General features: G+C 49.5%; 1 protein-coding gene across 8 annotated transcripts in view; it reads right to left on the reverse strand.

The window, feature by feature from the left end:
* The window catches only part of dzip1l (DAZ interacting zinc finger protein 1-like), a 197,929-nt gene that overhangs the window by 136,225 nt on the left and 34,274 nt on the right, over window positions 1-27,430 (reverse strand). For all 8 annotated transcript variants that reach the window (XM_072573073.1, XM_072573077.1, XM_072573075.1 and 5 more), the window contains 2 exons: window positions 15,533-15,643; window positions 8,689-8,751 (listed from right to left, as the gene is read on the reverse strand). In XM_072573073.1, coding sequence (XP_072429174.1) covers window positions 8,689-8,751; window positions 15,533-15,643 — 174 coding nt within the window. The remainder of the gene's footprint in view (window positions 1-8,688; window positions 8,752-15,532; window positions 15,644-27,430) is intronic.

Consider the following 27,430-nt stretch of genomic DNA (forward strand, 5'->3'; position numbering starts at 1 on the left):
GTATTTCCTGATGATATGGCAGGAAAGAGTTAGATGTCCAAATCAGTGGTGAGAGCCCGAGTCAGAATACTGTACCCTCCAACACGAGGGAGATGACAATTGCCCTCTAAGCCTTTGGAGGCTGTCAGACTAAGTGGCCATTCTTTCTCCAAACATGGGGCAACCAAGGGATTGGCGCTGGTATTAAAAGTGCTTAGAAGTCAGTAAGAAGATATCACCTGAAAGTAATTACAAAAAAAATGTAAACTCCGCAGGATTTTAACTTTTTAAGTATTTTGGCCAAGCAAGAGTTAATTTCATGAAACAAGGATAAGTCATAAATATTCCTCAATGGCGCTCTGTGTCCAAACTAATTCTGTGTACACAAGCTACTGGTGCTGCTATGTCTTCCTGGAACACTTGGATTTGGCTCAATTCCCTTTGCCCCAGTGTACAAAGAAAATTTTACAGCCCTTCAAGCCTGAGCCGATCCAAATGTACTCTCTAAATCTGTCAGTCAATTCCTAAGCATCTGTATCCCTCTGCTCCCCACCTACTCATGCACTTATCAAGATATATCTGAAATGAATCTACCGTGCCTGCCTCTACTACTTCTGCTGGCAACGCGTTCCAAATGCCCTCCACCCTCTGTCGCATGTATCCCCCTTAAACTTTCCACCTCTCACCTTGAAAGCGTGACCTCTCGTTATTGAATCCTTCACCCTAGGAAAAAGCTTATCTCTATCTACCCAGTCTATACCCTTCATGATTTTGTAAACTTCAATCAGGTCCCCCCTCAATCTCCTTTTTTCTAATGAAAATAAACCTAACCTACTCAATCTTTCTTCATAGCTAGCACCTTCTATACCAGGCAACATCTTTGTAAACCTTCTCTGCACCCTCTCCAAAGCGTCCACATCCTTTTGGTAATGTGGCGACCAGAACTGTACACAGTATTCTAAATGTGGCCGAACCAATGTCTTGTATAATGTTAACATGACTTGCCAGCTCTTGTACTCAATACTCAATATCCCGTCCAATGAAGGCAAGCATACTATATGCCTTCTTGACCACTCTATCCACCTGTGCAGCAACCTTCAGGGTACAATGGACCTGCACTCCCAGATCTCTCTGCCCATCAACCTTTCCCAACGTTCTTCCATTCATTGTATAATTCACTCTAGAATTAGTCTTGCCTAAATGCATCACCTCACATTTGTCTGGATTGAAAGCCATCTGCCACTTTTCTGCCCAACTCTCCAGTCTAATTGCATCCTCCTGTATTCTCTGACAGTCCCTTATGCTTTCTGCTTCAGATGCCTTGGCCTCTCTGCTTGTTTGCAGTTCACAGCTTCTCACCAGTTAAAAAACATGATGATTCATCTTTCCAAAGTCAATAAATTCACACTTCCATTCTTTGAACTCTACCTGCCACTATTTTACCCACTCGCTTCCTATATCAACATCTCTTCACAACTCCCATCCAAACAGGAGTGATGGACTGCTGTAGGGAACATGAAAATCAAACAAAGAACGGCAGATGCTGGAGATCTGAAATAAAAGCATAAATTTCTGGAGGAACTCAGCAGGTCTGGCAGCATCTTTGGAGAGAAAACAGAGCATATGTTCCAAGTTCAGTTCTGAAGAAGGATCACTGGACTCAAAATGTTAACTCTGCTTTCTCTCCACAGATGCTGCCAGACCTTCTAAGTTTCTCCAGCAATTTCGGAATTTGTTGTAGGGAACAAATCCCCAGGACTTTGAGCCAAGATGTTAATGATAGGTCAATGGATGCTGGGTTGCACGAAAGGGTAGAATTGGTATTATGCAGAATGTCCAGAGGGTTGTAGGATTGATGGAGGTTAGAAATGGAAGGAATTCATCCCAAGGAAGAAGAAACATATTAAGGGGAGGATGAGGCAACCAAGGCTGACAAGGGAAGACAACAAAAGCATAGAAGCGAAAGATAAAGCATACAATGTGGTGAAGATTAATGGGAGGCCAGTGGATTGGGCGGCCTTTAGAAATCAGCAGATGATAACTAAAGCAACAGTAAGAGGGGGGAGAAGATGAAATATGAGCTAGTAACATAAAAGAAGATTGCAAGAGATTTTATTTAGACATATATAAAGTAAGAGAGAGGCAACAATGGATGGTGGACCTCTGGAATATGAGGCTGCAGAAATAGTAATGGGGAACAAAGATATGGTGGAGGAAATGTATAGGTACTTTGCAACAGTCTTCATTGTGGAAGACACCAGAAGCAGACCAGAACTTCAAGAGAGTCAGGAGGCAGAGGTGAGTGTAGTGGCCATCACTAAGGGGAAGGTGCTGGGGAAGCTGAAAGGTCAGAGATTGGATAAATCACTTGGACCAGGTGGTACAAATACCAAAGTTCTGAAGGAGATTGCTGAGAAGATGGTGGAAGCGTTGGTGGTGATCTTTCAGGAATTACTGGAATCAGGAAGGGTCCCAGAGGACTGGAAAATGGCTAATGTAACATCCCTGTTTAAGAAGGAAGGGAGGCAGAAGACAGGAAATGATAGGTCAGTTAGCCTGACCTCAGACTTTGGTAAGATTTTAGAGTCCATTATTAAGAATAAAATTGTGGAGTAATGGGCAGTGCGTGGTAAAATAGGAATGAGTCAGCATGGCTTCGTCAAGGAATGGTCTGACAAATCTGTTTGACAAAGGAAAGCTGGTGGACGTGATCTATTTGGATTTCCGGAAAGCCTTTGACAAGGTGCCACACATGAAGCTGCTAAACAAGAGATTGTTGTGTCAGGGGCAAAGTATTGGCATCGATAGAGGATTGGCAGACTGGCAAAAGGCAGAGAGTGGGGATAAAGGGTCCTTTTTCAAGATGGCAGCCAGTAACTAGTAGATTTCCACAGGGGTCTGTATTGAGATCTCAGCTATTCACAATATATATTAATGATCTGAATGAAGGAATTAAAAGCATTGTTGCTAAGTTTGCAGATGACACAAAGATAGGTGGAGGGACAGGTAGTGCTGAGGAAGTGAGGAAGCTGCAGAAGATCTTGGACAGGCTAGGAGAGTGGGCAGATGGAATACAGTGAAGTAATGCACTTTGACAAGAAGAATAGAGGCACAGACTATTTTCTGAAAGAGAAAAGGCATTGGAAAGCTGAAGAACAAAGGGACTTAGGAGTCCTAGTTCAGGATTCTCTTAATGTTAACATGCAGTGGTCAGTTAGGAAAGCAAATGCAATGTTAGCATTCATTTCAATTGGGCTAGAATACATGTGCAGAAATGTACAGCTGAGGCTGTATAAGAACTCTGGGCAGACCACATTTCAAACATTGTGAGCAGTTTGGGGCCCTGCATTGAAGGAAGGGTGTAAGGGTGTGCTGGCATTCAAGGGAGTCCAGAGGAGGTTTACAGGAATGATCCTGGGAACAAAGAGCTTGTCATATGAGGCATGGTTGAGCACTTTGAATCTTTACTTGATGGAGTTTAGAAGGATGAGAGAGGATAGAACATAGAACATTACAGCGCAGTACAAACCCTTCGGCCCTCGATGTTGAGCCACCTGTGAAACCAATCTGAAACCCATCTAACCTTCACAATTCCATTTTTGTCCATATGCCTATCCAATGACCATTTAAATGACTGTAAAGTTGGCGAGTCTACCACTGTTGCAGGCAGTGCGTTCCACACCCCTGCTACTCTGAGTAAAGAAACTACCTCTCACATCTGTCCTATATCTATCACGCCTCAATTTAAAACTACGTCCTCTCGTGCTAGCCATTGCCATCCAAGGAAAAAGGCTTTCACTGTCTATCCTATCTAACCCTCTGATTATCTTATATGTCTCAATTAAGTCACCTCGCAACCTTCTTCTCTCTAATGAAAACAATCGCAAGTCCCTCAACCTTTCCTCGTAAGACTTTCCCTCCATACCATGCAACATCCTAGTAAATCTCCTCTGAACACTTTCCAAAGCTTCCACATCCTTCCTATAATGTGGTGGCCAGAACTGTATGCAATACTCCAGAATTTTGTACAGCTGCAACGTGACCTCGTGGCTCCGAAACTCAATCCCTCTACCAATCACAGCTAACACACCAAATGCCTTCTTAAAACCCTCTCCACCTGGATGACAACTTACAGGGATCTATGTACATGGACACCAAGATCTCTCTGCTCATCTACACTACCAAGGATCTTCCATAAGCCCAGTACTCTCCATTCCTATTCCTCCTTCCAAAATGAAATACCTCACACTTTTCTCCAATAAATTCCATTTGCCTCCTCTCAGCCCATCTCTACAGCTTATCTACATCTCTCTGGAACCTGCAACATCCTTCAGCACTATCCACAACTCTACTGACCTTAGTGTCATCCACAAATTTACTAACCCATCCTTCTATGCCCTCATCCATGTCATGATTTGGAGACAACCACTTGTTGAAGGAGCAGCGCTCCGAAAGCTAGTGTTTCCAAATAAACCTGTTGGACTATAACCTGGTGTTGTGTGATTTTTGACCTCATCTAGGTCATTTAAAAAACTGACAAACAGCAGTGGACCCAAAACAGATCCTCGCATTACCCCACTAGTAACTGAACTCCAGGATGAACATTTCCCATCAACCACTACCCGTCTTTCAGTTTTTTTTCAGCTAGCCAATTTCTGATCCAAACCGGTAAATCACCATCAATCCCATGCCTCCATATTTTCTGCAATAGCCTACCGTGGGGAACCTTGTCAAATGCCTTTCTGTAATCCATATACACCACATCAACCGCTTTACCCTCATCACCTGTTTGGTTACCTTCTCAAAACTCAATAAGGTTTGTGAGGCACAACCTACCCTTCACAAACCCGTGTTGACTATCCCTAATCAACGTATTGCTTTCTAGATAATTATAAATCCAAGCTCTTATAACCTTTTCCAACACTTAATCCACAACCCGAAGTAAGGCTCACTGCTCTATAATTCCCAGAGTTATCTTTACTCCTCTTCTTGAACAAGGGAACGATATTTGTTACCTCCAGTCTTTGGCACTATCCCTGTAGACAATGATTACATAAAGATCAAAGCCAAAAGCTCGGCAATCTCCCCACCACCCACCCCCCCCGGCTTCCCAGAGAATCCTAGGATAAATCCCATCCAGCCCAGGAGACATCTATTTTCACACTTTCCAGAATTGCTAACACCTCCTCATGAACCTCAATCCCATCTAGTCTATTTGCCTGTATCTCAGCATTCTCCTCAACAACATTGTCTTTTTCTAGTGTGAATACTGATGAAAAAGATTCATTTAGTACTTCCCCTATCTCCTCTGACTCCACACACAACTTCCCACTACTATCCTTCATTGGCCCTAATCTTGCGCATTGAAACTAACAGCATACTGAGAGGCCCAGATAGGGTGGATGCGTTTCCATTATTAGGAGAGATTAGGACCCGAGGGCACAGCCTCAGAGTGAGGGGACAACACTTTAGAACTGAGATTGAAGATTTTTTTTCTGCCAGAGGGCAGTTAATCTGTGGAACTCATTACTGCCGAGAGTTGTGGAGGCCTAGTCATTTAAGATGTGGAGCAGCCGGTGTTGGACTGGGGTGTGTGAAGTTAAAGATCACACAACACCAGGTTATAGTCCAACAGGTTTATTTGGAAGCACTAGCTTTCAAAGCTTTTGGGGAAAAAGCAGGAGAATGGGATTGAGAAACATGATCAAATGGCAGAGCAGACTTGATGGGCCAAATGGCCTAATTCTACCCTTATATCTTACGGTGCTCTGGTCTTATGGACCAAGGAAGGTTAATGCCATAGATGGATTTGAATACAAAAATGACAATGTTACGTTCAAGGCAATGAACTGACAGTCACTGGATGTCAAGTAGCACACAGTGTTGAGTATCATAGAGTTATGCAGACCCTTCAGCCCATCTTATTCACACCAATCATCAAGTACCTGTAGTTTAGAAGAATGCAGGGGAATCTCCGAAACCTATAAAATTTTAACAGGACTAGTCAGGGGAACATAAAATGGATGCTCCCAGTAACCCAGGGAGTCCAGAACTAGGAGGTCTCAGTCTAAGGATATAGGGTTGACCATGTAAGACTGAGATGAGGAGAGTGGTGAACCTGTGGAATTCTCTGCCACAAAAGGCGGCTGAGGCCAAAACACTGAATGTTTCAAGAAGGACTTAGATATAGCAATAGGGCTAAAGGGATCAAAGGGTATAGGGAGAAAGCAGGAACAAGGGACTGAGTTGGATGATCATCCAGGAGAGACTAGGACCTGAGGGCACAGGCTCAAAGTGAAGGGACGACCCTTTAGAACTGAGGTGAGGAGGATTTCCTTCAGTCAGAGGGTGATGTATCGGTGGAACTCATTGTCACAGGGAGCTGTGGAGACCAAGTCATTGAGTGCCTTTAAGGGAGAGATAGATAGGTTCTTGCTTGGCAAGGGGATCAACGGGATCTTCCTGACATTTCTACACAATGAACTTTATCTGATGTCAGTCTGCCCATTTCACCAACTTTCCCATATTTAAAACATAGAATCACAGAATCCCTGCAGTGAGGAAACAGGCTATTTGGCCCAACAAGTCCGTACTGATCCTCCAAAGAGTAACCCACCTAGACCCATTCCGCTACCCTTATTCTACATTTGCCCCTGACTAATGCTCTTAACTTACACATCCCTGAACACTATGGGGCAATTTAGCATGGCCAATTCACCTAATTTGAATATCTTTGAACTGTGGGAAAAGGACCTGGAGAAAACCCACACAGACACGGGGAGAATGTGCAAACTCCACGCAGACAGTTGCCCGAGGCTGGAACTGAACCTAGGTCTCTGCCGCTGCGAGGCAGCAATGCTAACCACTGAACCACCGTGCTTGAAGATCAACACTACCTTTTTCACCACTTCAAATGTCTCCAAGTTTTATATCATCCACAGACTTCTAATTAGTGCCCTGTTCATCAGATCATTTAGATAATGATGAAAATACAGGTCCTATGCCTACTTCCAATCACATAATTTGTACCATCTGGAAGGACAAGAGCAACAGATACATGGAAACACCCATCAACACTACCCAGCATAGTGGTATTATCGCTGGACTGTTAATCCAGCAACCCAGCTAATATTCTGGGGATACAGGTTTGAATTATGCCGCAATATGTTGTGGACCAGATGAGACCCCCTCAAACTCCTTCAAGAAGGTAGCCTATTCCCTTGAGTTTTCTTATTTTAAAGGCAGAAGTAAATTGGATATTCCAGAAATGGTGCAGCTGGTCAAACCAATTGGCTTTAAGCAAAATAGAATTTATTCACACACTATGGTCGAAACACGAACAAAAGAAAACAGAATTTAGAACAACTTAAACATTTGGAAACCCAACTGACTCAAAAATGCAACTTAACGAAGGAGTTGTTCCAATACCTGCAACATCCAAAAACACATCCCATGGCAAATGGTAAATTCAAACTCTGGTTCTTATAGGCAGAAGAGATTGCCAGAGAGAAAAGTCAAGCAAGAAACATCTATTGAAGCATGGAACCTTTCTTCACAGTAACAGCTTCTCTGCTACCAGCAGTTTCTGACTGCCTGCTAAAATAAACCAAACTAGAAAAATCCTGACCTGGGAGAACTGGCCACTCCCCTGCCATTGTTTAAAGTAGCCATTTCCAGACATATTGGCATCTCTGCCTTTACAACCCCTCTTGAAAAAAAAAGGACAAAATAACCTTGTTAAAGGGTCAGCATCGTCACAACTAAAAATGTGGAATTAAGAGCCTAATTATGGCCATGCATCCATTGTTGATTGTCAAGAGAAAAGCCAATCTGGTTCACTAATGCCCTCACCATCCTCATGGTGAGGGCATGGTGGCTCAGTGGTTAGCACTGCTGCCTCTCAGCACTACGGGCCCAGGTTCAATTCCAGCCTCAGGTGACTGTCTGTTTGGAGTTTGCACATTCTCCCCCTGTCTGCGTGGGTTTCCTCTACATGTTCAGGTTTCCTCCCACAATCCAAAGGTGTGCAGGCTAGGTGAATTGGCCATGCTAAAGTGTTCAGGAATGTGTAGCTTAGGTGCATTAGTCAGGGGTAAATGTAGAGGAACGGGTTTGGGTGGGATATTCTTCCGAGGATCCGAGTAGACTTGCTGAGCCGAATGGCCTGTTTTCACACTGTAGGGATTCTATGATTCATCTGGTATGGCCTATATGTGACTCTAGACCCACACCAACGTGGTTGACTCTTTACTGTCCTCCGCACAATTGGCGATGGGCAATAATTGATGGCCTAGCCAGCGATACCCTCATCCCATACATGAATAAAAAAAAACTTCGCCATTGCCTGGTGTTCTAAGTGTCCTGTGAAACCTGTACTTTTTGCGTGTGCTTCCCAGACATAGATGCTGAGAATTCTGCAACACTGACATCTACATAATATCGCAAGTGTGTTGTATCATGTGTAACATCAGCCACAATCTTTTTGACTTTGGAATGGAAATAGTGAAAAGAGGAAGGCAGTTCTGGTTGCAGCTTTAAGCTGTTGGTTTACAGAGTTCACTTCAGGTACAACTATTGCCATGAACACCACATTAAGGACTGACTGTCCGTGAAAGATACTTTTCCTGCTAAACATACTACAACATTTGGCGGATGCAGTGATGAAAAGAATTAGCAGACAAAACGTCAAAACTGAAATTTGAAACATACCTCCTCTTTTTCGGCCAGATGTTGACTTTCAAAGTCTTTCACCTTCTTTTTGGAATCGCTTTTCTGGAAATGAAAGGCAAAGAAACAAGGAAATCTTAAACGAGAATAGAAATTGCTGGAAAATCTCAGCAGGTCTGGCAGCATCTGTGGAGAGAGAAACAGAGTTAACATTTCGGGTCCACTGACCCTTTTCTTGGAATCAAATGTCATTGTTTTAGGGCCACAGTGAACAATTAAACATTAACGCTGAGCTAAGCAACCACAATTTCTGCATCCACATTTCTGGCCTTGGCTCACCTGAATTATTGGTGTCAGCTCCCAAAATCAAATCTAATTTGGGCTCGTGAAAATCTGGCTCACACTAAAAGTGTTTTTCTTATTCATTGATTCATAGATAGTTGACATCAATGGGAAGGCCAGCAATTATTGACCAGGAGTAGATTTCATCTTGCCCCATCATCGTGTGTGTAGTAAAGGTAACCTGTGGAGCTAAGGGGTGGGCCAGTTAATTTCAGGATTTTGACCCAGCGACAATGAAAGGATCAGTAGGACAGTTCCAAATCAGGATGGTGTGTGACTAGGAGAAGATCTTGATGGGTGCTCCCATGTATCGGCCACTCTTGTCCTTCTAGATGGTATAAGTGGTGAGTTTGGCAGTGGCTAATGATGGTCTGTTGCTGCAATGCATTTTATACTCCCAAAGTCGTGTGCCCATGCTAGGGGAGGCAGTAAGTGTTTAAAATGGTGAATGGAGTGCCAGTCAAGTGGGTCGTTTTCCCTTTTGATGCTATCGTAATTTGTGTATCTGCAATCATCCAAGTAATTGGAAGATATTCATCCAGTTTTTGCTATGTAGACAGTGAAACAGCTTTGGAGACTCAAAGGATGCATTATTTAGTACAGAATTCTTTGTAAATGTTTCACTGTACTCCTGTCACACAAGTACACATGACAATAAAATCTAAAGCTAAGAATTCCTAGCTTCTGATCCACTATTATAGTCATTGTATTTAATGTGACTGGTCTAGTTCAGTTTCTGATGTAGCCCCTCCCACCCTCAGACAGTTGATAGTGGACAATTTCAGTTGTGGTAATGCCATTGAAGGGCTGGTGGTTAGACTCTCTCATGTTCAACTTGGTCAACGCCTGGCACACTATATCGCAACGTTGACTTGTCCTTTGTCAATCCAAGCCTAGATTCTGCCTGGGTCTTACTGCATGCAGGCATGACCTGCTTCACAACAATGAGAGTTATGAATGGAACCAAACCTTGCAATGGATTCAAGATCATCAATGAAGCAGCTGAAGATGGTTGGGGTTAGGACACTATCCTGAGGAACACCTGCAGAGGTGTCGTAGAGCTGAGATGACTCACCTCCAACAACCACAACTATCTTCCTTTGTGCTAAATAGGACTCAAATTTGATTTGATTTATTATTGTCACATGTACCTAGATCCAGTGAAAAGTTGTGTTTTGCGTGCAATAGAGGCAGATCATACTATACAAGGTGCGTTAGGGCAACACAGCAAGGAATACAATGGTACAGCTACAGAGAACTTGCACAAAGAGCACGATCAACATTAAATTTGAAATTTGAGTGATCCATTCAGAAGTATAATAACAGCGGGGAAGAAGCTGTTCCTGAATCTGGTTTGTGTGTTGAAGCTTTTGGATCTTCTGCCTGACAGAAGAAGCCTTCCCGTGATTATCAATGATGTCAATTTTCCCAGGGTTCTTGATGCCAAGGTCAGTCACTCTTAACTCAATGCAGGAATTCAGCTCCTCTGCCCGTTTTTGAGGCAAAGCTGTGATGAGGTTTGGAGTTGAGTGGCACTGGTGGAACCCAAACTGAATATCAGCAGGCAGATTATCAGATTTCTTTTAACAACTGAATATCAGCAGGCAGATTATCAGATTTCTTTTAACAACTGAATACAGCAGGAATGCAGAGCTGATCTTAGGGAAACATGAACGGAGATCACACCCAATACAGGTTTTGGTCTCCTTATCTGAGGAAAGATGTTCTGGCAATGGAGGGTGTGTTACAAACAGGATGGCAGGACTGACAAATGAAGAGAAACTGGATTGGTTAGGATTTTGGGACAGGGGAGTCCAAAACCAGAGGGCATCGTTTTAAGGTGAGAGGGAAAAGATTTAAAAGTGACCTAAGGGACAACTGTTTCATGCAGAGGGTAATGCGTGGATGGAATGAGGGTGGCGCGTGGCTGGAATGAGGGTGGCGCCTGGATGTTCTCAATGTTCAGGGGAGTCCAGAATCAGGAGTCGCAGGGTAAGGATATGGGCTAGGCCATTTCCTCATAGATGAGGAGACATTTCTTCACCCAGAGAGCGATGAGCCTGTGGAAATCACTGCCACAGAAAACACTGAATGCTTTCAAGGAGGAGTTCAACATAAAGAGGAACCTCGATCATCCAGCATTCGATTATCCGAATATCGGATTGTCTAGCAAGATCGCAAGGTCCCAATGCTCGGCTAAACCACATTATCCAGCATTCGATTATCTAGAATTCGATTAACTGAAACAAAATACTGCCCGCCCATGTCCTTCAGATAATCAAGGTTCCTCTATAGTTTGTGGGTTAGAAGTGATCAAAGGGAGAACATAGAACATAGAACCCCCATTCCAGCGCAGTACAGGCCCTTCGGCCCTCAATGTTGCACTGTCTTGTGAAACCAATCTAAAGCCCAACTAACCGACACTATTCCATTATCATTCATATGTTTATCTGATGACCATGTAAATGCCCTTAAAGTTGGCGAGTCTACTACTATTGCAGGCAGGGCCTTCCACGCCCTTACAACTCTTTGAGAAAAGAAACTACCCTCTGACATCTGTCCTATATCTACCACCCCTCAATTTAAAGCTATGTCCTCTCATGCTAGCCATCACCATCTGAAGAAAAAGGCTCTCACTGTCCACACCCTATCTAACCATCTGATTACCTTATATGTCTCAATTAAGTCACCTCTCAACCTTGTCCTCTCGAACAAAAATAGCCTCAAGTCCCCCAGCCTTTCCTCAGTGGGGATATCGTCCTGAGCTCAGTAACGAGACATGAGCATACTGAATGGTGGAGCAGGCTCGAAGGGCCGAGTGGCCTACTCCTGCTCCTATATCTCTATGTTCCTTTACTTCTATATGGCACCCCAAATGAAGCCTTGGAGCAATAATGGAACAACAAACCAGGCGGTCTGCTCAGGGCATGGTGCAAGTTCAGAGAGAGTTGTGCTCAATAAGAGTCAGGACACCAGTTTGGACTGAAGGTACAGCCTGGCCCAGCAGCCTGGGTGAAGAGCTGTAACCTTGACACCTATGCCATCTGCAGATTGTAAAGCTACAGACCAAGCTGGAGCTTAGAAATCAAGGCTTCGGTCCCGCACTTGTTGACCCTGACTATGAAGAAGTGGCACAGAGTGGTAAGGGTACCTTGAAAGGTAATTGTAGGATTTAGGGCTGAGAGAGGGGGAGCAGCAGAGAGAGAGAATGAGAAATAGATACAGAGAGGGAGGGAGGGGGAGAGAGAGAGAGAGAGAGAAAGAGAGGGAGGGAGGGAGGCAGAGAGAGAGAGAGAGAGAGAGAGAGAGAGAGAGAGAGAGAGAGAGAGAGAGAGAGAGAAAGAGAGGGAGGGAGGGGGAGAGAGAGAGAAAATGAGAGGGAGGGGGGGAGAGAGAGAGAGAGAGAGAGAGAGAGAGAGAGAGAGAGGGAGGGAGGGAGGGAAGGAGGGAGAGAGATAAAGAGAGGCAGGGAGAAGGAGAGAGAGAGAGAGACAGAGACAGAGAAATAGAGAACAAGAAGAAAGAGACATAAAGAGAGAGAGAGAAAGAGAGATAAAAAGTGAGAGAGAGAGACACAGAGAGAGAGAAAGGGGGAAGAAAGATTAAAAAGACAGAAAGAGAGAGAGATAAAGAGAAAGGGGGAAGGAGCAAGAGAGGGAGATAGGTAAAGAAAGAAAGACGGAGAGAGATAGAGGGAGAGAAAGAGAGACACAGAAAGGGGAGAAGAGGGGGAGAGATAAAGAAAGAGAGAGAATAACAGCTCCCACTGAAGGACCTGTTCTGTGCTGTCAGCCACACTCATTAAACAGAAGACACCACAGACAGGCTAAGAACCGTTAAGACAGATGAACATAAATGATGGGGCAGGGATGAGTCATGTGGGTCACAGATGGCACAGCAGCTTTCAAACAGGGGGCGAGGTTTCTGCAGCCAAGCACATTTGTTTGGCTAACAATCAGGAGGACAGAGCGGCTTGCCCGATGCACAGAGTCCACTGCCTTCCCCAGGCAGACAGCCTCCAAAAATCCCAGCTAAACCTGGGAGAGGGATCAGCACAGACAGGCTCGACGGCAAACACAGACTCTAGGCCTCAATTTAGGAGTCAGTCTGAGGGCCACTCACGACGAAGGGGCATCGGGGTAGAATTCCATGGCAGTGGGAAGCCACAAAAACGTACGTGCACTCCAATCCACGGGGGCCTTGTTGCTGAGGGAGTGGTACTCAGTAGAAGAATCTCCACACAACTTGCAGCCAGGTTCATGATGCTATCCCCCCTTGCAGTCACAGTGCCCTGTATATTGGCAGCAGGCCTCATCCAAGTCATCGTCGCTCATGAGTGAGCCTAGACCTTGGCAGAACATTCCAAAGTGGGGGACATTTTGATGGAATGAATAAAGAGGTCACCCATTCCAGGAAATAAAATGGTTGCCTCACGAGGGACGATTGGTCTGGCCAGGCTCACGGCTAATGGAGTTTAGAAGAGTGTGGCACGGCAGTTAGCACTGCTGCCTCACAGCACCAGGGACCCGGGTTCGATTCCAGCCTTGGACATCTGTGTGTGTGTGTGTGTGTGTGTGTGTGTGTGTGTGTGTGTGTGTGTGTGTGTGTGTTTGTGTGTGTGTGTGTAGAGTTTGCACATTCTCTGCGTGCTTGCATGGGTTTCCACCGGGTGCTCCGGTTTCCTCCCACAATCCAAAGATATATGCAGGTTAGGTGGATTGGCCATGCTAAATTGCCCTGTAGTGTCCAGGGATGTGCAGGCTAGGTGGGTGAGCCTTGGGAAATGCAGGGGTACAGGGATAGGGTAGGGCAGTGAGTCTGGATGGGATGCTCATCAGAGGATCGGTGCAGAGGATGGGCTGAATGGCCTCTTTCCACCTGTAGGGATTCGGTGAAGCGATTTGACAGAGGAGATGTTGGGGAGAATGTTTCCTCATGAACCTAGGAGAAAGGGTCATTGGTTTAAAGATGGGTCACCCATTTAAAACAGAGATGAGGCAAAATAATCTTCTCTCACGAGTCTTTGGAATGCTGTTCCTGAAACAGCAAACAAAGCAGATTCTTTGAATATCTTGAAGGCTGAGTTAGATGGATTATTGTTAAGCAAGGGGTGAAAGGTTACGAGGGGGAGGTGGGAAAATGGACTTCGAGCCACAACCAGAGTCAGCTATGATCTTATTGAATGGGGGAGTAGGCTCGAGGGCTGAATGGCCTCCTCCTGTTCTTGATTTACCTGGTCGTACATTCTGCTCGAGAAGGAGAAAGTGAGGACTGCAGATGCTGTGGAGTTGGAGACGAAAAGGGTGGCACTGGGAAGGAATAGCAGGTCAGGCATAATCCCAGGAGCAGGAGAGGCAACATTTCAGGCATAAACTCTTCAACACGAATGTTCATCAATGCCTGAAACATTGACTCTCCTGCTCCTCAGATGCTGCCTGACCCACTGTGCTTTTCCAGCACCACACTTTTCGACTGGAATTTTACTCTTTCCAACTGAAAGTAAGCAATAAGTTAAGCTCCCTCTACTTTTTTTAAAAACAGAAAGTAAATGTCCCTCTACACTGTCCCTATCAAATACTCCCATGACAGGGACAGCATGGAGTTAGATACAGAATAAAGCTCTCTCCACACTGCCCCCATCAAACATTCCCATAGTTGGGACAGCACTGAGTTAGATACAAAGCAAAGCTCCCTCTACACTGCCCCCATCAAATACTCCCAGAACAGGGACAGCATGGTGTTAGCTACAAAGTAAAGCTTCCTCTACACTGTCCCCACCAAATACTCCCAGGACAGGGACTACATGGAGTTAGGTACAGATTAAACCTCTCTCTAAACTGGCCCCCATCAAACACTCCCAGGACAGGGACAGCACGGGGTTAGATACAGAGTAAAGCTCCCTCCACACTGTCCCCATCAAAAACTCCCAGAACAGGGACAGTAAGGGGTTCGATACAAATTAAAGCTGCTCTACTCTTTTGAACTGGAAAGTAAATTTTCCTGGATGCCGTGACCCTCAAGCATTCCTGGGAATAGGGTCAGCATGGGCTAACCACACAGTAAAGCCACCTCTACTCTTTGAAACTAAAATTAACTAAAAGTAAAGCTCCCTTGACATTGTCCCCATCAAACACTGGTCGTATGTTGCACACTGTAAGTTCTGTGGCATGGAGCCCACAATGTGACAGTGGGTCAAAATTCTGATGTTTTATTGATTACCCTTGGGGGTTCTGAGAGAGAGCTCGAACTTGGGAGATGAACTGGATAAGGTGGGGCAGATGTGTGAAGGAACTTGAAAAATAATGAGGGGCATGGTCCAGGGACAGGCCATGTTAATACGGGCTGGATTGAAAAGGGATAGCGGCTTTCCTTAATTCATGATTTCCCAGAGAGTGTCCATTAAAGTTTCTGTTCCCTTTTATTTGCCCAGGCCCTAGGGACTGCACTGTGAGGTACTGCTGGGCTCCACCCCATCCCAACAAGCCCCACAACGCCAGGCAATGCCATAGCCCTCCCATTGAATGGTTCCAGTGTTTCCACTTACCAGCTTCTCATATCTCTCCTTCCAGTTTCTCAGCTCCATCGCGTGATCCTCGACATGGTAGGCCGTCACTGTTGACAGCGCTGGGGCTGCCACTTGGATCTCCTGCAGTTTCTAATGATTACAACGATTAACGTTTAATTCTTCTGGGCAACGGGACAGACAGTTAACCTCCTGCTCTCTTAACCACGCAACGACCCAACGAGCTAATCATACAAAAGCCAAACGCTGCCGAAACAGGAAGTATTGCTGGGAGAGTTCAGCATGTCTGCCTTAGATGCAGAGATACAGGGTGGGGGTTCAGAGAAGCACTGCAGAAAAGGACAAGATGTACGAGGTTAAAGTCAGTTGCTGAGGTACTGAGAAGAGGAATGTGTGTCTGTAAAGGAGAGAAGCAGAAGGTCTGTGTGAGATAGTAGGAAAAGAGATATGAAGCAAGATGACAGCATAGGACGAGTAATGGAAGAAAAAACAAACACAGGTGAAGTGGAAATGGGAAAAATCAGAACCGTCACTGTCAATGGCTCAAACAGAATGAAAACTGGGAGCAGAGATGATGACCTGAAACTGTTGAGTGGAACATGAGTCCAAAAGTTGTGAATTGCCCAATTAGGAGCTGTGACATTAGCTGCCCAACTGCAAGAGAATTTCAAAGGAAACCTCAATGGACACAGCCAACACACAGACATTGAACACCATGGGAAGACAAAGACACCGAGGGACATGGCGATCAGATACACTGACCGACACAAGGAGCACACAGACACTGACCGACACGGGGAACACACAGACACTGACCGACACGGGGAGCACACAGACACTGACCGACACGGGGAACACGCAGACACTGACCGACACGGGGAGCACACAGACACTGACCGACACGGGGAACACACAGACACTGACCGACACGGGGAACACACAGACGCTGACCGACACGGGGAGCACACAGACGCTGACCGACACGGGGAACATTCAGAAACTGATCGACACGGAACACAGATACTGTTCAACACGGGGAACACGCAGACACTGACCGACACGGGGAACATGCAGACACTGACCGACACAGGGAACATACAGACACTGACCGACACAGGGAACATACAGACACTGTCCGACACGGGGAACACACAGACACTGATCGACACGGGGAATACACAGACACTGACCGACACGGGGAACACACAGACACTGACTGACACGAGGAAAACACAGACATTGACTGACACAGAGAACACACAGACACTGACCGACACAGGGAACATACAGACACTGACCGACATGAGGAACACACAGACACTGACCGACACAGAGAACACGTAGACACTGACCGACACGGGGAACACGCAGACACTGACCGACACGGGGAACACGCAGACACTGATCGACACGGGGAACATACAGACACTGACCGACACAGGATACAAGCAGACACTGATCGACACGGGGAAAATACAGACACTGACTGACACGGGGAAACATACAGACACTGATCGACACGGGGAACATACAGACACTGACTGACACGGGGAAACATACAGACACTGACCGACACGGGGAACACGCAGACACTGACCGACACGGGGAACACACAGACAGTGACCGACACGGGGAACACACAGACACTGACCGACACGGGGAACACACAGACACTGACCGACACGGGGAACACACAGACACTGACCGACACGGGGAACACGCAGACACGGATCGACAGAGGGAACACACAGACACTGACCGACACGGGGAACACACAGACACTGACCGACACGGAGAACACACAGACACTGACTGACACGGAGAACATTCAGAAACTGATCGACACGGAACACAGATAATGTTCGACACGGGGAACACGCAGACACTGACCGACACGGGGAACACGCAGACACTGACCGACACGGGGAACACGCAGACACTGACCGACACGGGGAACACGCAGACACTGACCGACACGGGGAACACACAGACACTGACCGACACGGGGAACACACAGACACTGACCGACACGGGGAACACACAGACACTGACCGACACGGGGAACATACAGACACTGACTGACACGGGGAAACATACAGACACTGACAGACACGGGGAACACGTAGACACTGACAGACACGGGGAACACGCAGACACTGACTGACACGAGGAAAACACAGACATTGACTGACACAGAGAACACGTAGACACTGACCGACACGGGGAACATACAGACACTGACCGACACGGGGAACACACAGACACTGACCGACACGGGGAACACACAGACACTGACCGACACGGGGAACACACAGACACTGACCGAAACGGGGAACACACAGACACTGACCGACACGGGGAACACACAGACAGTGACCGACACGGGGAACACGCAGACAGTGACTGACACGGGGAACACACAGACAGTGACTGACACGGGGAACACACAGACAGTGACCGACACGGGGAACACACAGACAGTGACCGACACGGGGAACACACAGACAGTGACTGACACGGGGAACACACAGACAGTGACCGACACGGGGAACACACAGACACTGACCGACACGGGGAACACACAGACACTGACCGACACGGGGAACACGCAGACACGGATCGACAGAGGGAACACGCAGACACGGATCGACAGAGGGAACACACAGACACTGACCGACACGGGGAACACACAGACACTGACCGACACGGAGAACACACAGACACTGACTGACACGGAGAACATTCAGAAACTGATCGACATGGAACACAGATAATGTTCGACACGGGGAACACGCAGACACTGACCGACACAGGGAACATGCAGACACTGACCGACACGGGGAACACACAGACACTGACCGACACGAGGAACACACCGACACTGACCGACACGAGGAACACACCGACACTGACCGACACAGGGAACACGCAGACACTGACCGACACAGGGAACACACGGCCACTGACCGACACGGGGAATACACAGACACTGACCGACACGGGATACAAGCAGACACTGACCGACACGGGGAACATACAGACACTGACTGACACGGGATACAAGCAGACATTGACCGACACGGGGAACACACAGACACTGACCGACACGGGGAACACACAGACACTGACCGACACGGAGAACATTCAGAAACTGATCGACACGGAACACAGATAATGTTCGACACGGGGAACACGCAGACACTGACCGACACAGGGAACATGCAGACACTGACCGACACGGGGAACACACAGACACTGATCGACACGGGGAACACACAGACACTGACCGACACGAGGAACACACAGACACTGACCGACACAGGGAACACGCAGACACTGATCGACACGGGGAATACACAGACACTGACCGACACGGGGAAAATACAGACACTGACCGACACGGGATACAAGCAGACACTGACCGACACGGGGAACACACAGACACTGACCGACACGGGGAACACACAGACACTGACCGACACGGGGAACATTCAGAAACTGATCGACACGGAACACAGATAATGTTCGACACGGGGAACACGCAGACACTGACCGACACGGGGAACACGCAGACACTGACCGACACGAGGAACACACAGACACTGACCGACACGGGGAACACACAGACACTGACCGACACGGGGAACACGCAGACACTGACCGACACGGGGAACACGCAGACACTGACCGACACGGGGAACACGCAGACACTGACCGACACAGGGAACACACACACTGACCGACACGGGGAATACACAGACACTGACCGACACGGGATACAAGCAGACACTGATCGACACGGGGAATATACAGACACTGACTGACACGGGGAAACATACAGACACTGACCGACACGGGGAACACACAGACACTGACCGACACGGGGAAAACACAGACATTGACTGACACAGAGAACACACAGACACTGACCGACACGGGGAACACACAGACAGTGACCGACACGGGGAACACACAGACAGTGACCGACACGGGGAACACACAGACAGTGACCGACACGGGGAACACACAGACAGTGACCGACACGGGGAACACACAGACACTGACCGACACGGGGAACACACAGACACTGACCGACACGGGGAACACGCAGACACTGACTGACACGGAGAACATTCAGAAACTGATCGACACGGAACACAGATAATGTTCGACACGGGGAACACGCAGACACTGACCGACACAGGGAACATGCAGACACTGACCGACACGGGGAACACACAGACACTGACCGACACGAGGAACACACCGACACTGACCGACACGAGGAACACGCAGACACTGATCGACACGGGGAACATACAGACACTGACCGACACGGGGAATACACAGACACTGACCGAAACGGGGAACACACAGACACTGACCGACACGGGGAACACACTGACCGACACGGGATACAAGCAGACACTGACCGACACGGGGAACACACAGACACTGACCGACACGGGGAACACACAGACACTGACCGACACGGAGAACATTCAGAAACTGATCGACACGGAACACAGATAATGTTCGACACGGGGAACACGCAGACACTGACCGACACAGGGAACATGCAGACACTGACCGACACGAGGAACACACAGACACTGACCGACACGGGGAACACGCAGACACTGACCGACATGGGGAACACGCAGACACTGACCGACACGGGGAACACGCAGACACTGACCGACACGGGGAACACGCAGACACTGACCGACACGAGGAACACACGGACACTGACCGACACGGGGAATACACAGACACTGACCGACACGGGATACAAGCAGACACTGATCGACACGGGGAATATACAGACACTGACTGACACGGGGAAACATACAGACACTGACCGACACGGGGAATACACAGACACTGACCGACACGGGGAACACACAGACACTGACCGACACGGGGAACACACAGACACTGACCGACACGGGGAACACGCAGACACGGATCGACAGAGGGAACACACAGACACTGACCGACACGGGGAACACACAGATACTGACCGACACGGAGAACACACAGACACTGACTGACACGGAGAACATTCAGAAACTGATCGACACGGAACACAGATAATGTTCGACACGGGGAACACGCAGACACTGACCGACACGGGGAACACACAGACACTGACCGACACGAGGAACACACCGACACTGACCGACACGAGGAACACACCGACACTGACCGACACGAGGAACACGCAGACACTGACCGACACAGGGAACACACGGCCACTGACCGACACAGGGAACACACGGCCACTGACCGACACGGGGAATACACAGACACTGACCGACACGGGATACAAGCAGACACTGACCGACACGGGGAACATACAGACACTGACCGACACGGGATACAAGCAGACACTGACCGACACGGGGAACACACAGACACTGACTGACACGGGGAAACATACAGACACTGACCGACACGGGGAACATACAGACACTGACCGACACGGGGAAACATACAGACACTGACCGACACGGGGAACACGCAGACACTGACCGACACGGGGAACACACAGACAGTGACCGACACGGGGAACACACAGACACTGACCGACACGGGGAACACACAGACACTGACCGACACGGGGAACACGCAGACACGGATCGACAGAGGGAACACACAGACACTGACCGACACGGGGAACACACAGACACTGACCGACACGGAGAACACACAGACACTGACTGACACGGAGAACATTCAGAAACTGATCGACACGGAACACAGATAATGTTCGACACGGGGAACACGCAGACACTGACCGACACGGGGAACACGCAGACACTGACCGACACGGGGAACACGCAGACACTGACCGACACGGGGAACACACAGACACTGACCGACACGGGGAACACACAGACACTGACCGACACGGGGAACACACAGACACTGACCGACACGGGGAAACATACAGACACTGACAGACACGGGGAACACGTAGACACTGACAGACACGGGGAACACGCAGACACTGACTGACACGAGGAAAACACAGACATTGACTGACACAGAGAACACGTAGACACTGACCGACACGGGGAACATACAGACACTGACCGACACGGGGAACACACAGACACTGACCGACACGGGGAACACACAGACACTGACCGACACGGGGAACACACAGACACTGACCGACACGGGGAACACACAGACACTGACCGAAACGGGGAACACACAGACACTGACCGACACGGGGAACACACAGACAGTGACCGACACGGGGAACACACAGACAGTGACCGACACGGGGAACACACAGACAGTGACCGACACGGGGAACACACAGACAGTGACTGACACGGGGAACACACAGACAGTGACCGACACGGGGAACACACAGACAGTGACCGACACGGGGAACACACAGACAGTGACCGACACGGGGAACACACAGACACTGACCGACACGGGGAACACACAGACACTGACCGACACGGGGAACACGCAGACACGGATCGACAGAGGGAACACGCAGACACGGATCGACAGAGGGAACACACAGACACTGACCGACACGGGGAACACACAGACACTGACCGACACGGAGAACACACAGACACTGACCGACACGGAGAACATTCAGAAACTGATCGACACGGAACACAGATAATGTTCGACACGGGGAACACGCAGACACTGACCGACACAGGGAACATGCAGACACTGACCGACACGGGGAACACACAGACACTGACCGACACGAGGAACACACCGACACTGACCGACACGAGGAACACACCGACACTGACCGACACAGGGAACACGCAGACACTGACCGACACAGGGAACACACGGCCACTGACCGACACGGGGAATACACAGACACTGACCGACACGGGATACAAGCAGACACTGACCGACACGGGGAACATACAGACACTGACTGACACGGGATACAAGCAGACATTGACCGACACGGGGAACACACAGACACTGACCGACACGGGGAACACACAGACACTGACCGACACGGAGAACATTCAGAAACTGATCGACACGGAACACAGATAATGTTCGACACGGGGAACACGCAGACACTGACCGACACAGGGAACATGCAGACACTGACCGACACGGGGAACACACAGACACTGATCGACACGGGGAACACACCGACACTGACCGACACGAGGAACACACAGACACTGACCGACACGAGGAACACACAGACACTGACCGACACAGGGAACACGCAGACACTGACCGACACGGGGAATACACAGACACTGACCGACACGGGGAAAATACAGACACTGACCGACACGGGATACAAGCAGACACTGACCGACACGGGGAACACACAGACACTGACCGACACGGGGAACACACAGACACTGACCGACACGGGGAACATTCAGAAACTGATCGACACGGAACACAGATAATGTTCGACACGGGGAACACGCAGACACTGACCGACACAGGGAACACGCAGACACTGACCGACACGAGGAACACACAGACACTGACCGACACGGGGAACACGCAGACACTGACCGACACGGGGAACACGCAGACACTGACCGACACGGGGAACACGCAGACACTGACCGACACGGGGAACACGCAGACACTGACCGACACGGGGAACACGCAGACACTGACCGACACAGGGAACACACACACTGACCGACACGAGGAACACACGGACACTGACCGACACGAGGAACACACGGACACTGACCGACACGGGGAATACACAGACACTGACCGACACGGGATACAAGCAGACACTGATCGACACGGGGAATATACAGACACTGACCGACACGGGGAATACACAGACACTGACCGACACGGGGAACACACAGACACTGACCGACACGAGGAACACACCGACACTGACCGACACAGAGAACACACAGACACTGACCGACACAGGGAACACGCAGACACTGACCGACACAGGGAACACACACACTGACCGACACGAGGAACACACGGACACTGACCAACACGGGGAATACACAGACACTGACCGACACGGGATACAAGCAGACACTGATCGACACAGGGAATATACAGACACTGACTGACACGGGGAAAACACAGACATTGACTGACACAGAGAACACACAGACACTGACCGACACAGGGAACACACAGACAGTGACCGACACGGGGAACACACAGACAGTGACCGACACGGGGAACACACAGACACTGACCGACACGGGGAACACACAGACACTGACCGACACGGGGAACACACAGACACTGACCGACACGGGGAACATGCAGACACGGATCGACAGAGGGAACACACAGACACTGACCGACACGGGGAACACACAGACACTGACCGACACGGAGAACACACAGACACTGACTGACACGGAGAACATTCAGAAACTGATCGACATGGAACACAGATAATGTTCGACACGGGGAACACGCAGACACTGACCGACACAGGGAACACGCAGACACTGACCGACACGGGGAACACACAGACACTGACCGACACGGGGAACACACAGACACTGACCGACACGGGGAACACACAGACACTGACCGACACGGGGAACACACAGACACTGACCGACACGGGGAACACACAGACACCGACCGACACGGGGAACACACAGACACTGACCGACACGGGGAACACACAGACACTGACCGACACGGGGAACATACAGACACTGACTGACACGGGGAAACATACAGACACTGACAGACACGGGGAACACGTAGACACTGACAGACACGGGGAACACGCAGACACTGACTGACACGAGGAAAACACAGACATTGACTGACACAGAGAACACGTAGACACTGACCGACACGGGGAACATACAGACACTGACCGACACGGGGAACACACAGACACTGACCGACACGGGGAACACACAGACACTGACCGACACGGGGAACACGCAGACACTGACTGACACGGAGAACATTCAGAAACTGATCGACACGGAACACAGATAATGTTCGACACGGGGAACACGCAGACACTGACCGACACAGGGAACATGCAGACACTGACCGACACGGGGAACACACAGACACTGACCGACACGAGGAACACACCGACACTGACCGACACGAGGAACACGCAGACACTGATCGACACGGGGAACATACAGACACTGACCGACACGGGGAATACACAGACACTGACCGAAACGGGGAACACACAGACACTGACCGACACGGGGAACACACTGACCGACACGGGATACAAGCAGACACTGACCGACACGGGGAACACACAGACACTGACCGACACGGAGAACATTCAGAAACTGATCGACACGGAACACAGATAATGTTCGACACGGGGAACACGCAGACACTGACCGACACAGGGAACATGCAGACACTGACCGACACGAGGAATACACAGACACTGACCGACACGGGGAACACGCAGACACTGACCGACACGGGGAACACGCAGACACTGACCGACACGGGGAACACGCAGACACTGACCGACACGGGGAACACGCAGACACTGACCGACACGAGGAACACACGGACACTGACCGACACGGGGAATACACAGACACTGACCGACACGGGATACAAGCAGACACTGATCGACACGGGGAATATACAGACACTGACTGACACGGGGAAACATACAGACACTGACCGACACGGGGAATACACAGACACTGACCGACACGGGGAACACACAGACACTGACCGACACGGGGAACACACAGACACTGACCGACACGGGGAACACGCAGACACGGATCGACAGAGGGAACACACAGACACTGACCGACACGGGGAACACACAGATACTGACCGACACGGAGAACACACAGACACTGACTGACACGGAGAACATTCAGAAACTGATCGACACGGAACACAGATAATGTTCGACACGGGGAACACGCAGACACTGACCGACACGGGGAACACACAGACACTGACCGACACGAGGAACACACCGACACTGACCGACACGAGGAACACACCGACACTGACCGACACGAGGAACACGCAGACACTGACCGACACAGGGAACACACGGCCACTGACCGACACAGGGAACACACGGCCACTGACCGACACGGGGAATACACAGACACTGACCGACACGGGATACAAGCAGACACTGACCGACACGGGGAACATACAGACACTGACCGACACGGGATACAAGCAGACACTGACCGACACGGGGAACACACAGACACTGACCGACACGGGGGAACACACAGACACTGACCGACACGGAGAACATTCTGAAACTGATCGACACGGAACACAGATAATGTTCGACACGGGGAACATGCAGACACTGACCGACACAGGGAACATGCAGACACTGACCGACACGAGGAACACGCAGACACTGACCGACACGGGGAACACGCAGACACTGACCGACACGGGGAACACACACACTGACCGACACGAGGAACACACGGACACTGACCGACACGGGGAATACACAGACACTGACCGACACGGGATACAAGCAGACACTGATCGACACGGGGAATATACAGACACTGACTGACACGGGGAAACATACAGACACTGACTGACACGGGGAACACACAGACACTGACCGACATGGGGAATACACAGACACTGACCGACACGGGGAACATACAGACACTGACCGACACGAGGAACACACCAACACTGACCGACACAGAGAACACACAGACACTGACCGACACAGAGAACACGCAGACACTGACCGACACGGAGAACACGCAGACACTGACCGACACAGGGAACACACGGACACTGACCGACACGGGGAATACACAGACACTGACCGACACGGGATACAAGCAGACACTGACCGACACGGGGAACATGCAGACACTGACCGACACGGGATACAAGCAGACACTGACCGACACGGGGAACACACAGACACTGACCGACACGGGGGAACACACAGACACTGACCGACACGGAGAACATTCTGAAACTGATCGACACGGAACACAGATAATGTTCGACACGGGGAACATGCAGACACTGACCGACACAGGGAACATGCAGACACTGACCGACACGAGGAACACGCAGACACTGACCGACACGGGGAACACGCAGACACTGACCGACACGGGGAACACGCAGACACTGACCGACACGGGGAACACGCAGACACTGACCGACACGGGGAACACACACACTGACCGACACGAGGAACACACGGACACTGACCGACACGGGGAATACACAGACACTGACCGACACGGGATACAAGCAGACACTGATCGACACGGGGAATATACAGACACTGACTGACACGGGGAAACATACAGACACTGACTGACACGGGGAACACACAGACACTGACCGACATGGGGAATACACAGACACTGACCGACACGGGGAACATACAGACACTGACCGACACGAGGAACACACCAACACTGACCGACACAGAGAACACACAGACACTGACCGACACAGAGAACACGCAGACACTGACCGACACAGAGAACACGCAGACACTGACCGACACAGAGAACACGCAGACACTGAACGACACAGGGAATACACAGACACTGACCGACACGGGATACAAGCAGACACTGATCGACACAGGGAACACGCAGACACTGATCGACAGAGGGAACACACAGACACTGACCGACACGGAGAACACACAGACACTGACCAACACGGAGAACATTCAGAAACTGATCGACACGGAACACAGATAATGTTCGACATGGGGAACACACAGACACTGACCGACACGGGGAACACGCAGACACTGATCGACACGGGGAACACGCAGACACTGACCGACACGAGGAATACACCGACACTGTCCGACACAGAGAACACACAGACACTGACCGACAGAGAACACACAGACACTGACCGACAGAGAACACACAGACACTGACCAACATGAGGAAC

Source organism: Chiloscyllium punctatum, chromosome 6, assembly GCF_047496795.1.
Source record: "Chiloscyllium punctatum isolate Juve2018m chromosome 6, sChiPun1.3, whole genome shotgun sequence".
Lineage (NCBI taxonomy): Eukaryota > Metazoa > Chordata > Chondrichthyes > Orectolobiformes > Hemiscylliidae > Chiloscyllium > Chiloscyllium punctatum.